The 13,661-nt window shown below is 39.4% G+C and overlaps 1 protein-coding gene across 4 annotated transcripts in view; it reads right to left on the bottom strand.

Moving 5' to 3' along the window:
• The window catches only part of LOC122561679 (cAMP-dependent protein kinase type II-beta regulatory subunit-like), a 122,683-nt gene that overhangs the window by 47,724 nt on the left and 61,298 nt on the right, over positions 1 to 13,661 (bottom strand). For all 4 annotated transcript variants that reach the window (XR_006315086.1, XM_043713670.1, XM_043713668.1 and 1 more), the window contains 2 exons: positions 5,281 to 5,333; positions 4,056 to 4,139 (listed from right to left, as the gene is read on the bottom strand). Coding sequence is in view for 3 of the 4 variants with exons in the window: in XM_043713670.1 (XP_043569605.1) it covers positions 4,056 to 4,139; positions 5,281 to 5,333 (137 nt within the window). In the remaining variant the exon portion in view is untranslated. The remainder of the gene's footprint in view (positions 1 to 4,055; positions 4,140 to 5,280; positions 5,334 to 13,661) is intronic.

The following is a 13,661-nucleotide window of genomic DNA, read 5'->3' as shown; positions in this document are numbered from 1 at the left end:
GGAAATATCCATTCAGCAGCATCTGTAGAAAAGGAAATGAAGTTAAATTTTCTGATTTATGGCTTTTTGTGAGAAGACTGAGGTAAGAGTGTTGCACGAGTAGGCAAATTCTCTGAGCCAGGCTAACTGTCCATTTGCTTACTTTTTTCAAGTACATTCAAAATTTGCTCTTGGGTATCTGTCCAATATTCTACAGTTAATCATATCTTTATGTACTTCATGTCACTTTGGGATTCTGAAGGCCCTCTCCCTCAAAATAACTGAAGAAAGCTAATTTGCTGGTTAGTATTATGATTCAAGCTGATGGTACCACAGGAAAAGTCAGAAGCCAGAATAAAATCTGGTTCGATGGATCGTATTTTACTTTTTTTAAGATTAATTTAATGTGGCAGTCTTTCACTGAAGCATAAACACACAAAGCAGCAGACTTGACATTAGCAATGAAACAGAAGATGGATGTTTATTACATGAAAAAGTAAACCAAAGTGTCAAATCATAACAGTGTGAAAATTTCAAAACACTGCAAAACAAAGTCTCATCTACTCCCCAACACCATTATTTTACAGTTAATCAAAATCCAGATAAATTTTTTTCCTATCCAATCGTGGATTCTCTTGCTCCTTGGAATGCTGCTCTGGACAATTGCCTTCTCTAAGAGAAACTACATTTGCACGTTACCCTAGTCAGGTTTCCTTCAAACTCAATTCGGAAGCTTTTGAACTCATTCTTTGTTTCAAACTTGCTCATTCTAGATTCTGCAACAGCTAATGGCTTAGTGTTCTAATGGCCTAACCACCCACAGTACAAACAAACTTCCATTTACACACCAGGAGGGCCTTGTAGTCACCTGTTCCCCCAATACATACGGTTCAAAAGTCAGGTTTCTATTCATAAAGTCACAGAGTCATAGAGATGTACAGCATGGAAACAGAGCCTTCAGTCCAACATGTCCATGCCGGCCAGATATCCCAACCCAATCTAGTCCCACCTGCCAGCACCTGGCCCATATCCCTCCAAACCCTTCCTATTCATATACCCATCAAAATGCCTCTTAAATGTTGCAATTGTACCAACCTCCACCACATCGTTTAGCAGCTCATTCCATATACGTACCACCTTCTGCGTGAAAAAGTTGCCCCTTAGGTCTCTTTTATATCTTTCCCCTCTCACCCTAAACCTATGCCCTCTAGTTCTGGACTCCCTGACCCCAGGGAAAAGACTTTGTCTATTTATCCTATCCATGCCCGTCACAATTTTGTAAACCTCTATAAGGTCACCCCTCAGCCTCCCACGCTCCAGGGAAAACGGCCCCAGCCTGTTCAGCCTCTCCCTTATATCTCAAATCCTCCAACCCTGGCAACATCCTTGTAAATCTTTTCTGAACCCTTTCAAGTTTCACAACATCTTTCCAATAGGAAGGAGACCAGAATTGCACGCAATATTCCAACAGTGGCCTAACCAATGTCCTGTACAGTCGCAACATGACCTCCCAATTCCTCTACTCAATACTCTGACCAATAAAGGAAAGCATACCTTCTTCACTATCCTATCTACCTGCGACTCCACTTTCAAGGAGCGAGGAACCTGCACCCCAAGGTCTCTTTGTTCAGCAACACTCCCTAGGACCTGAACATTAAGTGTATAAGTCCTGCTAAGATTTGCTTTCCCAAAATGCAGCAGCTCGCATTTATCTGAATTAAACACCATCTGCCACTTCTCAGCCATTGGCCCATCTGGTCCAGATCCTTTTGTAATCTGAGGTAACCCTCTTCGCTGTCCACTACACCTCATATTTTGGTGTCATCTGCAAACTTACTAACTGTACCTCTTATGCTCGCATCCAAATCATTTATGTAAATGACAAAAAGCACCCGATCCTTGTGGCACTCCACTGGTCATAGGCCTCCAGTCTGAAAAACAACCCTCCACCACCACCCTCTGTCTTCTACCTTTGAGCCAGTTCTGTATCCAAATGGCTATTTCTCCCTGTATTCCATGAGATCTAAGCTTGCTAATCGGTCTCCCATGGAGTACCTTGTCGAACGCCTTACCGAAGTCCATATAGATCACATCTACTGCTCTGCCCTCATCAATCTTCTTTGTTACTTCTTCAAAAAACTCAATCAAGTTTGTGAGACATGATTTCCCACACACAAAGCTATGTTGACTATCCTGAATCAGTCCTTGCCTTTCCAAAGACATGCACATCCTGTCCCTCAGGATTCCCTCCAACAACTTGCCCACCACTGAGGTCAGGCTCACCGGTCTATAGTTCCCTGGCTTGTCTTTACCGCCCTTCTTAAACCGTGGCACCACGTTTGCCAACCTCCACTCTTCCGGCATCTCACCTGTGACTATCGATGATACAAATATCTCAGCAAGAGGCCCAGCAATCACTTCTCTAGCTTCCCACAGAGTTCTCGGGTATACCTGATCAGGTCCTGCAGACTGAACAAATGAATTTTGAACCTCTTACCAAAAGTAAATGAATACCCATATATAAGTTGCTTAAAATCCACAATATTTAAAAAAAAATCAGTGTATTAAAAAAAATACACTTTTGATTACTAGATTAGCAATTCAACGTCCAGGTTAACAATCTGGGTATATCGGTTCAAATCCTATAAATTTCTCAGTAATCGCATCCATTAAACTATCATTGATTGTGAAATATGAAATTTTATTTGGTTTATTAACATTTTTAAGGAAGGAAATCACCATTCCGACATGTGATCCCAGACACACAGCAATATAGTTGACTCTTAACTCAGTTAAATGTCAAATTAAAATCATTTTAGATTCAAAGCACTATTTCTGCTTTGCTCTCTACAGATGCTGCCAAATCTGCTGAGTTGCTCCAGCATTCACTATTAATATTTTAGAAATCATATAACCGGTTGTAATGGTTTACTTTGCTGTATACCCTGCTGGGGTTGTTTTTGTTTTGAATAGTGACTATTGAGAGGGGTCTTTGTTTTATTTGGTTCAGTTGTAGAGGAGTCTGCTTATGAACAAACTTGCAATGAACAAGCTACCCTACTGATCTCTCCCATTTGAGAAGAAAACCACCTATATTATTTCAGGGTGAAATCTATTTTCTTTTCAAAGGGAATTGGAAAAAAACCAAGATCATACTTCCTGCACACATGACAAGCCAGAGACAGTGTACTTATGGGTGCAAGAATGGGATGTCCGAGTGAAATTTGATAATCATTTTTGCACGCCATTCAGTGCTCTAGGAGAAGGGCATAATGAATGAAAATAAGCTCAGACAGCATGACTGGATAAGAGAGAAACTTAAGCAAGATACCAGTCTAGTACTGTGAAAGAAGGAGCAGCTGAACATATGGTTTCAAATTATATTCGAAATGTCAATGAATGCAAGTAGTTCATGAACTTTGCCATTAAATTACAACTCTGGCTAGTTAAAGCCAATCAGAAAAAAGATTCAGCAACCTAAGTTAAGAGGTTGGTCTTTTAGTTAAAAAAAAAACTTACTTAGGTTACAAACAATCCAAGGTAAATCTACATTTCATCACCACTCTTTGTTCCTGCAGTTTATTTTAAGAAAGTGATTCCTTAGGCCGACTTACTGGTCTTTTTCAAGGCAACAATGGAAACTGAAAATGTTTATGGCAAACTGCCCTCTATCCTAAATATTCAAAACCCAGGAACATATTTGCAAGTAAAAAGAAAGTTCAAGAAAACTGGTTCATTCAAAACGAGGTGGAAAGCAAATTCCTAGAGAAGGAAGCTCGGGGAAGGAAATACATGAAATGTTGGAGAATAAGGAATGAAGGACAGTGGAAAAGTGAGGCAAAGGTGGATTCATTTGGTGGACCCTTTTCTGGTCTTATCATTCAGTCCATGTTCACTTCAGTCCTTCTTTTGCAGAGTAAAAAGGGTAGAAATCAAATCAAGTTCATGGACAATATTTTCTTCTGCAGTACAATGGAAGAAAATCTTTCAAATAGCTGGAAGTTCACATTTCTTCACAATTATTTAATAATGTGTGCTTATTTCTCAGAAAGCCTAAACTTTGATAAAAGTCATACCTGATCTAAATTCTTAAAAAGAAGAATGTCTTTACATGCATCTTGCAATCTTCTCCTTTGTTCATCTGTTTTGGGATGAACAACCTACAATGCAGAAGAAAGATAAATCTACAAATTCATATTAAAACAGTCAGTTATTATTCAACAGGCAAGAGGACAGTATAGGTTGAAAGTTATTAATAAGACATTTAAGGTGGGATCTCTTCTTTACCTCACTGGAAACTGCCAAACACCATTCAGAATGCCCATCTCTCCTGATTAGTACAGTGTGCTTTTTGCAACTATTTACCATATGTTCTCTCCACTTCCTTCATTCCTTCTCTTGCAAAGGGTGCAATCATTAACCAAATATTCAAATGTTAAATTGATTACTTGCTTTAGAATGTAAGGCTTAGTTACCTTGATTACATTTTAAAAGAAACAGCAGCTAAAGTTACTCTTAACCACCAGTGTAGAATCTCAACATTTCAGCCAATTATTCAGCAAAGTTTCAACTGACTGACGCGGCTCTGTTGATAATAATAGCATGGTACAAAAGGCAGTTCTTCTCTCATGTAATTAGCACAATGTATTAAAATTGGGACATGGCACAACAAACAGGTTTTCTTGACAGACCTTCAAAATCAGTTTTTTAATCGTTACTTGCCATAATTGTTGCACTTCTTCTGAGCGTATAATAGTTAACTGTCCCTACGCCTCACTTGTCCAGAGAGCCATTCATTAAAGCCAGCTACCATCCTCTACTGTGCTTTGTTGTACTGAGGCAAGAACATGCATATGCTTTGTTTTCAGTGTGACTTTAAGGCAGTCAGAAATCACATCAGCCAAAACTACAGTTCCCAAATGATATTCCTGTTAAAACGCAATCCTTGTTATCTCCAATGGTCTTTTTTTTTTAATTTACGTGTGTGTTCTACACGTATGCAGCATATGTAAAGGTATATGGCTTACATCTTCAAGACATCTGCTATACTATTCCTCCTTGCACATCCTGACCCAAGTCTGCAGCTCACCATAAGAACATATCTCCCTCAAACCACACAAGAACAGATTTTGTTTTACATATAGGCCACTGCACAAAAGTATCTGCTAAGTTGCTGCCAATAGAGAAGACAACAGTGTGTAGGGTTGGATGAATAGAAGCCATATTTTGCTTTAAAATAAGTGGTTTATTTTCTTTCATCCACATGCTGCATCTTTCTATTTTCCAAATAACGTGGCTTACCCGAGGTTCTGTTTCCTCTTCTTCCTCATCAGGGTTGAAAGCTTCTGCACATACTAAAAGGAGACACTAAGATTAATGTGAGAGGATTGCAAAGCTCACTAATTCACAAAGGATACATTCTAACATTCGATTGATAGCTTCATTTTATTTGAGCATTGATGATGATTACTTTCTAACTGGTCAGAAATCTCATCTTTCATAAAATAGGAATTCTAGTGTTATATTGAACATAATCAAACATGGTTTTAAAGGATGAGCATCCCAACAGCTTTGGATAGGGAAACATTACAAATAAATAATCAAACTATAACATAGCAGATATTCACTTGAACAATTTAGCTTATTTGACAGGATCATTTTTCAGGAGCTGCAAGTTTTATTAAAAAGTTGAAAAAACTTCCTGTTAGCCAATTATGAAGTTAGCAGTGACTGAAGCACACCTCTTACATTTATATCTCATAACTGAATTGCCCTTGAACTGAATGGCTCGCTATGCCAAACCACAGTTGATAACAGCAAGGAACAGGGATGGGTGTGAAATATATAAAGGTGGAAGTGGGTACTGCAGATGTCTGAAACAATTTTCGTGCTCCTCAGATGCTTCCTGACCTGCTGTACTTTTCCAGCACCACTCTAATCATGAAATATATAGAGGACTAATTACATTCGGAGAATCTTTCTTAAATGGCCATCCCCCACAACCCTATCTCTATATCAAACTGACCCAATGGAGCTCAGTGGGCTAACTCAAATTTGACTCCAAATCTGAATTTAGCAAGAATATTTAGAAATTCAAGAAACAATATTCAGCCAGGAATCAAAGGTTAATAGCAACTTGACAAAGTTTATATCCTTGATGTTGGTCCAAACATAAACAGGTTTGTGAGGAAAGGTCGTTGACAAATCAGTTGAGTGTGCTGACAGGTGAGTGTCAGATGAGTTTCAAAGCAAGTAAGTGTGAGGTGATACACTTGGGGAGGAAGAACTTTGAAAGACAATTTAAAATGAAGGTATGATTCTAAAAAGGAAGAGCAGGAGTAGAGAGAGCTGGACGTATATATGCATTGATCGTTGAAGGTGGTGAGACAAGTGGAGAGAGCAGTTTAAAAGCTGACAGTGTTCTCAACTTTATTAATAATGGCAAGGAGGTGACATTGAATTTGTCTAAGACATGTGTAGAAGACAATATTGTGTACAGATATGGGAGCGACATTGCACGAGAGATGGGAATGCATTTGAGAGAGTGCAGAGGCCATTTAAAAGAATGGTTCTAGAAATGAGAAGTTTCAGTCATGAAGACAGATGGGAGAAGTTGGGACTGTTCTCCTTGACAGAAGACAGCTGAAAAGAGAATTGATTCGGAGATGCTGGTGTTGGACTGGGGTGTACAAAGTTAAAAATCACACAACACCAGGTTATAGTCCAACAGGTTTAATTGGAAGCACTAGCTTTCGGAGCGACACTCCTTCATCAGGTGATGATTGAGGCTTTCAAAATCATGAGCAGGCTGGATAGAGTAGCTGGGGAAGCAGTTCATGGTTATAAAAGGAACAAGAACAAGAGGAAACAAATTTAAAAGTGGTGTGCAAAAGAAGCAAGCATGCTGTGAGGAAAAAAAAACACTTTCGCTCAGCAATAGATACAGTATGGAAATTCACTGGGTGAAAGTGTGGTGAAAGCAGTTTCTATTAAGACATTCATGAGGGCATTTGATGATCATCTGGACAGAAATAACATACAAAGGTTTGGGGAAAAGCAGGAGATTGGCACAAGGTAATGATGCTGGTTTGAAGAGGTGATGCAGACACAATTGGCTGAATGGCCTTCTTCTGCACTGTAACTATGATTACTATGACAAGAAATATTTCCATGAATTTGTTGGTTACTTAATGACAGAAAAAGAAAAAAAAAAGTCTTAATTCTGCCCAAAACTTAATTTTCTCCAAATTGTCTAAGCCAGTCACAAAGTTTCACAGATTGTTTGGCTTATTACTAGAATATAGAAAGATTCAAAAGTTGCCTGTGCAGCAGGTTTCAATTCAATCTCTAAAAATGCAATGCCAGAAGAAATGTTTCATTATTACCAGTAACATGGAAATTCTACTTCATTCTATTCATAGTTCTAAAAGTAGTCAGTCAATCTACTGTCTGAATCTAAGTAACTTTGGGTTGATAAGTTAATAATGAAAGATAGGAATACAGCTTTAAGAAATTCCATAGTATTTCCAAATGTGCTATTCAGATGATCTCTCAAAGCCTTTGTTTGCACACAGATTGAAACTAGAGGCTAAATCTTTCAGGTCCTTTTGATAGATTTTAACAAGAAGTTACTAATATTTAGATTTCCATCTATAAAGAGAGGGTTGGCTCCTAAATGGATTATAAACAGAAATCTCTGGAGGTTTAATGGAATTTTCAAAAATACTGTAAATTGTCAGTTTATAAAAAGGTGTGAAGTGATCACCTTATCACCATAACACAAATAAATCACTATTCACCTTGGCAAGAGATGCCTTAACAATTTAAGACAATCTGAATGTTAAAAAATACATCATGAAAAGCTGAAGACTTTCATTGTCATTGTTCCTTCCAAGAAGTAAACTAACTATTTAAAAAAACACCAAAAAGAATCTGTATTTAACATAATTCTACAGCATAGCACTCTGCACAAAGGAAAAGCTACAGCTGTTTGTTTTATTATTTAATTGATCTAAAAATTGAGTTTTGAGGGTATGTTTCAAAATGAAGGCAAGTATTTTTCTAATCATTCCAACCCAGAAGTGAATCTCTCAACACGAAAGCTACAGATTCTGGAAATTTTAAACCAAAGTTAAGTGAAAAGGGAAAAAGGGTGTTGCTGAAGAAGGTCAAATCTATTAGGAGGACTAGTAGGAAATAACAAGTAACATTCATGTCACTCAAATATTCAGCCCAACAAGTTTGAACTTTGAACAAGTTCACCTTACTCCCCCTAACATTCAATGGCATTCTCATTTTCAAACCTCCAACATCAACATTCTACAAGTCCTCATGACCAAGCAATGAAAGTACGGGTCAGATGCTGGGTCCAGGACCAAATACAAAATGCAGCAACTTGCCAACACTCCAACATTGGTGAATCTACAATCTCTACTACAAAGGTGGAAGGGCAGCAGTTAAATGGGAACACACAAACCTCCATGTTCTCCTCCACATTCCACACAGTCTTAACCTCAAAATATGGAGCCATTGCTTCAGCAGCACAGTTAGAAGTGTGGAATTCCTTATCAAACAACACTGTGGGAGCTCCTTTATCATCACATGAATAAAAGTTTCAAGAAAGCTGCTTACAGTAAATATTGACTTTCTTATGAATGAATAAATAAAGTATTACCACAGAGATATGATAGCCAAAATCATGTGTTTTCCCAGAAGTATCAATCAAAAAAAAAATTCCAATGTGCACTTTCCCCACAGGCATCTTTAAAAGCAATCCAGGCATCCACAGAATTTGAAATAATTCAACTTTTCCACAATCCTTCAAAAGTCAAATATCTAAAAAAATACTTAATATGAAGCCTTCAAAGCAACTTGATTTTAAAACAGAGGTCTGTTGTTCCCCACAAAATGTTATCTGCATCCAGGTATAATAAGAAGAAAGTGAAGAAAAAGCCATTTATTTTGACTGTTACACTTTAACACATCACTATCCATGTCCGGCCTCATTCTATAATCATTTCCAAAATCTCTCAGTTCTGGTGTCCCTGCTACAGGAAAAATGTTGTTAAATATGAAAGGGTTCAGAAAAGATTAACAAGAACATTGCCAGGATTGGAGGGTTTGAGTTATAGGGAAAGGCTGAGGCTAGATCCCTGGGGCATCTATTGTGACATGGCAGTGAACCATTCTGTTCATTAAACCAAACACCCAGAAAAGCTCACCTTGTCTTGTAATCTGTTAAAGTATGAGTGACAGGGAACTCCCATATTCCACTAAAGAAACATCAATTCTTTTTTAACTCTAAAAGTGAACATTAAACAATAACTATTCACAACTCTAAGCCCCCCTTTCTCTTAACTGCTTATTACCTGCCTCCAACTCTATACAAACAATATGTTGTTCCAATAAGACACTTACTAAAATTACATGAACTTAATTTTAAAACCTCATAACGGCTGTCATTTTTTTGTGACTTCACTCTTCTGGCCGCTGAATTCCCTGGGTCACCTTTTTCTTTTTATTGTGACTAAGTTTCATATGGAAAGGTCCATTTGATAGAGTTTCCTAATTTCTTGGGTCTCTCTCGATGGCAGTCATTCCGTCTCCAATTTTCAAAATATCTGCATTTTTATATCACCAACATTGGATCATCTTATTGGTTTGATGTTTGCAAAACAATAAATTCAAATGCAACTCGGTTTTAGTATCCTGGAGCACAACTTAAACTGTTTAATTAAATTTGAATTATTGTCAAAACAGCAACCAAAACTTTCATATCCATTTCACAGCCAAACGTTACATACTTTCAATTTTCCAGCACACTCTGAGACTACCATCTTGTCATACACACAGGTGCTTGTCATCTCTCAGTTCAAGACAGCATTCAGGCTCTCTTAAAAGTACAGTACACACCTTCAACCTCATAACACAAAGCCTGAAGGGTGACCTTGTAGAGATTTATAAAATCATGAGGGGCATGGATAGAATCAATAGCCAAGGTATTTTCTCCAGGTTAGGGGTGTCCAAAACTAGAGGGCATAAGCTTAAGGTACAGGGGTAAAGATTTAAAAGGGACCAAAGGGGTGACATTTTCACACAGAGGGTGGTGCATGTATAGAATGAGCTGCCAGAGTGGTGGATTTAACAACATTTCAAAGGCTGGGTCAATGAATAGGAACAATTTAGAGGGATATGGGCCAAATGGGACTAGATTAATTTCAGTTATCTGGTCAGGATGGACAATTTGGACTGAAGGGTCCGTGTCCGTGCTATACAACAATTACTCTGCAGTTTCCTTATGTTTCTTAAAGCATTTAATCATTGAATCAATCTTTCTTTTTAAAAAGGCTTCAACTAGCAGCTCATTAAACGTCACAACCCAGATGTGTCCATTCACTGGGATATCTCAAACACCTGAATGCATCCCTGTCTTAACAGCATTTCTCTGAAGTAAGGTGCAATCCGCACAATTCCAGAACTGCATTTTCTCTCGACAATTCTGGTAACTCTAGTCCTTCTATGGTTCAGATCCTTTGATTCTCTCTCTCTCCCCTTTATGTCGAGGTACTTATCATTTCAGTTGATACAACTGACGTGTCATGGAAGGTGGTTTTAAACATTAGACCACTGCTTTTTGTCTTAGTCAAAAAATGATGAAAAATCCAAGTTTGGGGTTAGGGAATAATGGAATCATGTGTAGTTAAGTTATGATGAGAAATCCTTGACTTGGGTGTGGAAATCCAAATGTAAATGATCAGCTTTTCTCATCAGAAAGATGCCCAGAAAGAAAGGCAAGACCAAAAGCAAACTGTTAAAGGGATTGGCACTTGGCTGATTTCTCTCCCCCACTCCACCTTGTGGCCACCAAGAACAGGGTCATTGAGCAAACCAAGTGGAATTTATTTTGACTGTTATATTCCAGCACACCCTCCACAATTTTTCCTTCAAATCCGCCACTTCCTCCAGAGGAAAGGGGTAGCCATGGACATCAGCATGGTCCCCAGTTATGTCTGTCTCTTTGTCGGCTACATCTTCCGGAGTTACACCGGCACCACTCCAGACCTTTCCCTCTGCTACATTGATGACTGTATCGGCGCCACCTCGTGCTCCCACGAGGAAGTTGAACAGTTCATCAACTTCACCAACACATTCCACCCTGACGTTAAATTCACCTGGAGCATCTCAGACAACTCCTTCCCCTTCTTGGACCTCTCCATCTCCATCAACGATGACCAACTCAATATTGACATTTTCTACAAACTCACAGTTTCCCACAGCAACCTGGATTACACCTCTTCCCACCCTACCTCCCTTATTCCCAATTCCTCCGCCTCATCTACTCACAGGAGGACCAGTTCCACCACAGAACGCACCAGACGGCCTCCTTCTTTAAAGGCCGGTGTCATCCTCCACCAGTTCCACCACCTACAAACAGACCCCACCAGAGATATATTTTTCTCCCACTTTCCATAAAAACCATTCCTCCGCGACTACTTGGTCAGATCCATGCCCCCACTAACAACTCACCATCCCCTCCTGGCATCTTGCCCTGCCATCGCAGGAATTGCAAAACCTGCACTCACATCTCCCCCCTCATCTCCGTCGAAGGCCCAAAAGGAGCCTTCCAAATCCAAAGCTTCACCTGCACTTCCACACATCATTTACTGTATCCGTTGCTCCAGATGCGGTCTCCTCTACATTGGGAGACTGGACGCCTACTTGCAGAGCGCTTCAGAGAACATTTGTGGAACACCCGCACCAATCGACCCCACCGCCCCGTGGCTGAACATTTCAACTCCCCTCCCACTCTGCCGAGGACTTACAGGTCTTGGGCCTCCTCCACCATCACTCCCTGAGCAGCCGACTCCTGGAGGAAGAATGCCTTATCTTCCATCTTGGGACCCTTCAACCCCATTGCATGTGAACTTCGCCAGTTTCCTCATTTCCTCTTCTCCCCACCTTACTCCAGTTCTAACCTTCCAGCTCAGCACCATCCTCATGAACTGTCAATCTTCCTTCCCACCGAACTGCTCCACCCACCTCTTCGACCTATCACTTTTACCCCCACCTCCATCCACCTATTGTACGCTCAGCTACCTTCCCCCCAGCCCCATTCCTCCCCTATTTATTTCTCCATCCCCAAGGCTCCCAGCCTCATTCCTGATGAAGGGCTTTTGCCCGAAATGTCGATTTTTCTGCACCTCTGATACTGCCTGACCTGCTGTGCTTTTCCAGTGCCACTCTAACCTTGACACCACCATTCATGTCTGGCCTCATTTTATGAACATGCTTCCCAGTCCAGTTTTGAAAAGACAGGAAATGTTCATGTGAAAGAATGTTTCAAGGATATGATATACCCCGAAAAATAAGTAATAGCTTTTCTTTTTTGCAGATCATTGTAGCTTCAGATGATAGAAAGCATTTGAGTCGAAGTGTAAGCCATTGGTTCAATTGAAAACTGAGATGACATTGCCACACAAGACAGCAGTATCTGATTTAATTGGCTGTTTCTTTGGCTAACACCAGATAGGGAATCAAAAGCGAGGTAACAGAAACACAGAGCTGAGAAATGAGCTCTAAGCTTAACTGACAAAATGAAAGCTCAGTACAATCTAAGATGGCTGTCACATCAAGCAAAAAATGTTTTTCAAATCAATACTTAACTAGCCTGAACCAAAAATAAAAGTCAATCCTCCTAAGTGGTGTATTGGCATTAAAACTAAGTCAATGAGATTTATGACAGATATTCTGTTCATGTCACAGTTGCAGAAGTCAACAAGTTGTTTATTTACATTTGGCATGGCTTCACAAAAAACATATGAAATGTGTTTTAAGTTTAGGTAATACACATACATGTGAAGTTATAGTCCACACAAGGTAACCATTAATTGTCACATCTCCTTAAGCCATACTAAAGGGGCAGCACTGTGGCTCAGTGGTTAGCACTGCTGCCTCACAGCACCAGGGACCCTCAGTTCGATTCCAACCGCAGGTGACCATCTGTGTGACGTTTGCCCATTCTCCCACTGCCTGTGTAGGTTTCATCCAAGCGAGGCGCTTTTGCTCCCATGTCCAAAGAGCTGCAAGTGAGGTGAATTAGCCATGGAAAGTGCAGAGTTACAAGGTTAGGGTAGGAGGGTGGGTGTGGATGCTCTTTGAATTATTGGTATGGATTTGATGAGTTGAATGGCCTACTCCCACACTGTAGGGATTCTATGATTCTAACTGTATATATGGACAGTGATGGTAAATGGATCAGGGAGCGTTATTAAATCTACTTATAGAAATGTTGGGAAACCCAGAAATATCTCCAGCATATCCCGAATTTGTAATACCTCCCAAAAATAATGACAAAAAACCGTACAAACTATTTCACTCCGTGTAATGAACCTTCCCTTGTATTGATTAGAAAAACAATGACACTGTTTTTCAATACACCACACAACAAAACACTGTTGGCTCATTATTTTTGCTGTTTTCAAACTGTGAAAACTATTAAACAGAAATTTTACTGTTAGTCGCAGATACTTTCCCCAATGATGAGGAAATAGTTATATAAACAATGTCAAAGATAATTTAAGAAATCTCTTCAGTTGAACTACAAACTGAAACTGGCTAAAATGAAATTCACAGTTAATTGATGAAAGTTAGAAAGATTTATCCTAAGTGCTAAATCCAAGATG

Source organism: Chiloscyllium plagiosum, chromosome 23 (genome assembly GCF_004010195.1).
Source record: "Chiloscyllium plagiosum isolate BGI_BamShark_2017 chromosome 23, ASM401019v2, whole genome shotgun sequence".
NCBI lineage: Eukaryota > Metazoa > Chordata > Chondrichthyes > Orectolobiformes > Hemiscylliidae > Chiloscyllium > Chiloscyllium plagiosum.
This window is presented reverse-complemented; position numbering and strand designations above follow the sequence as displayed.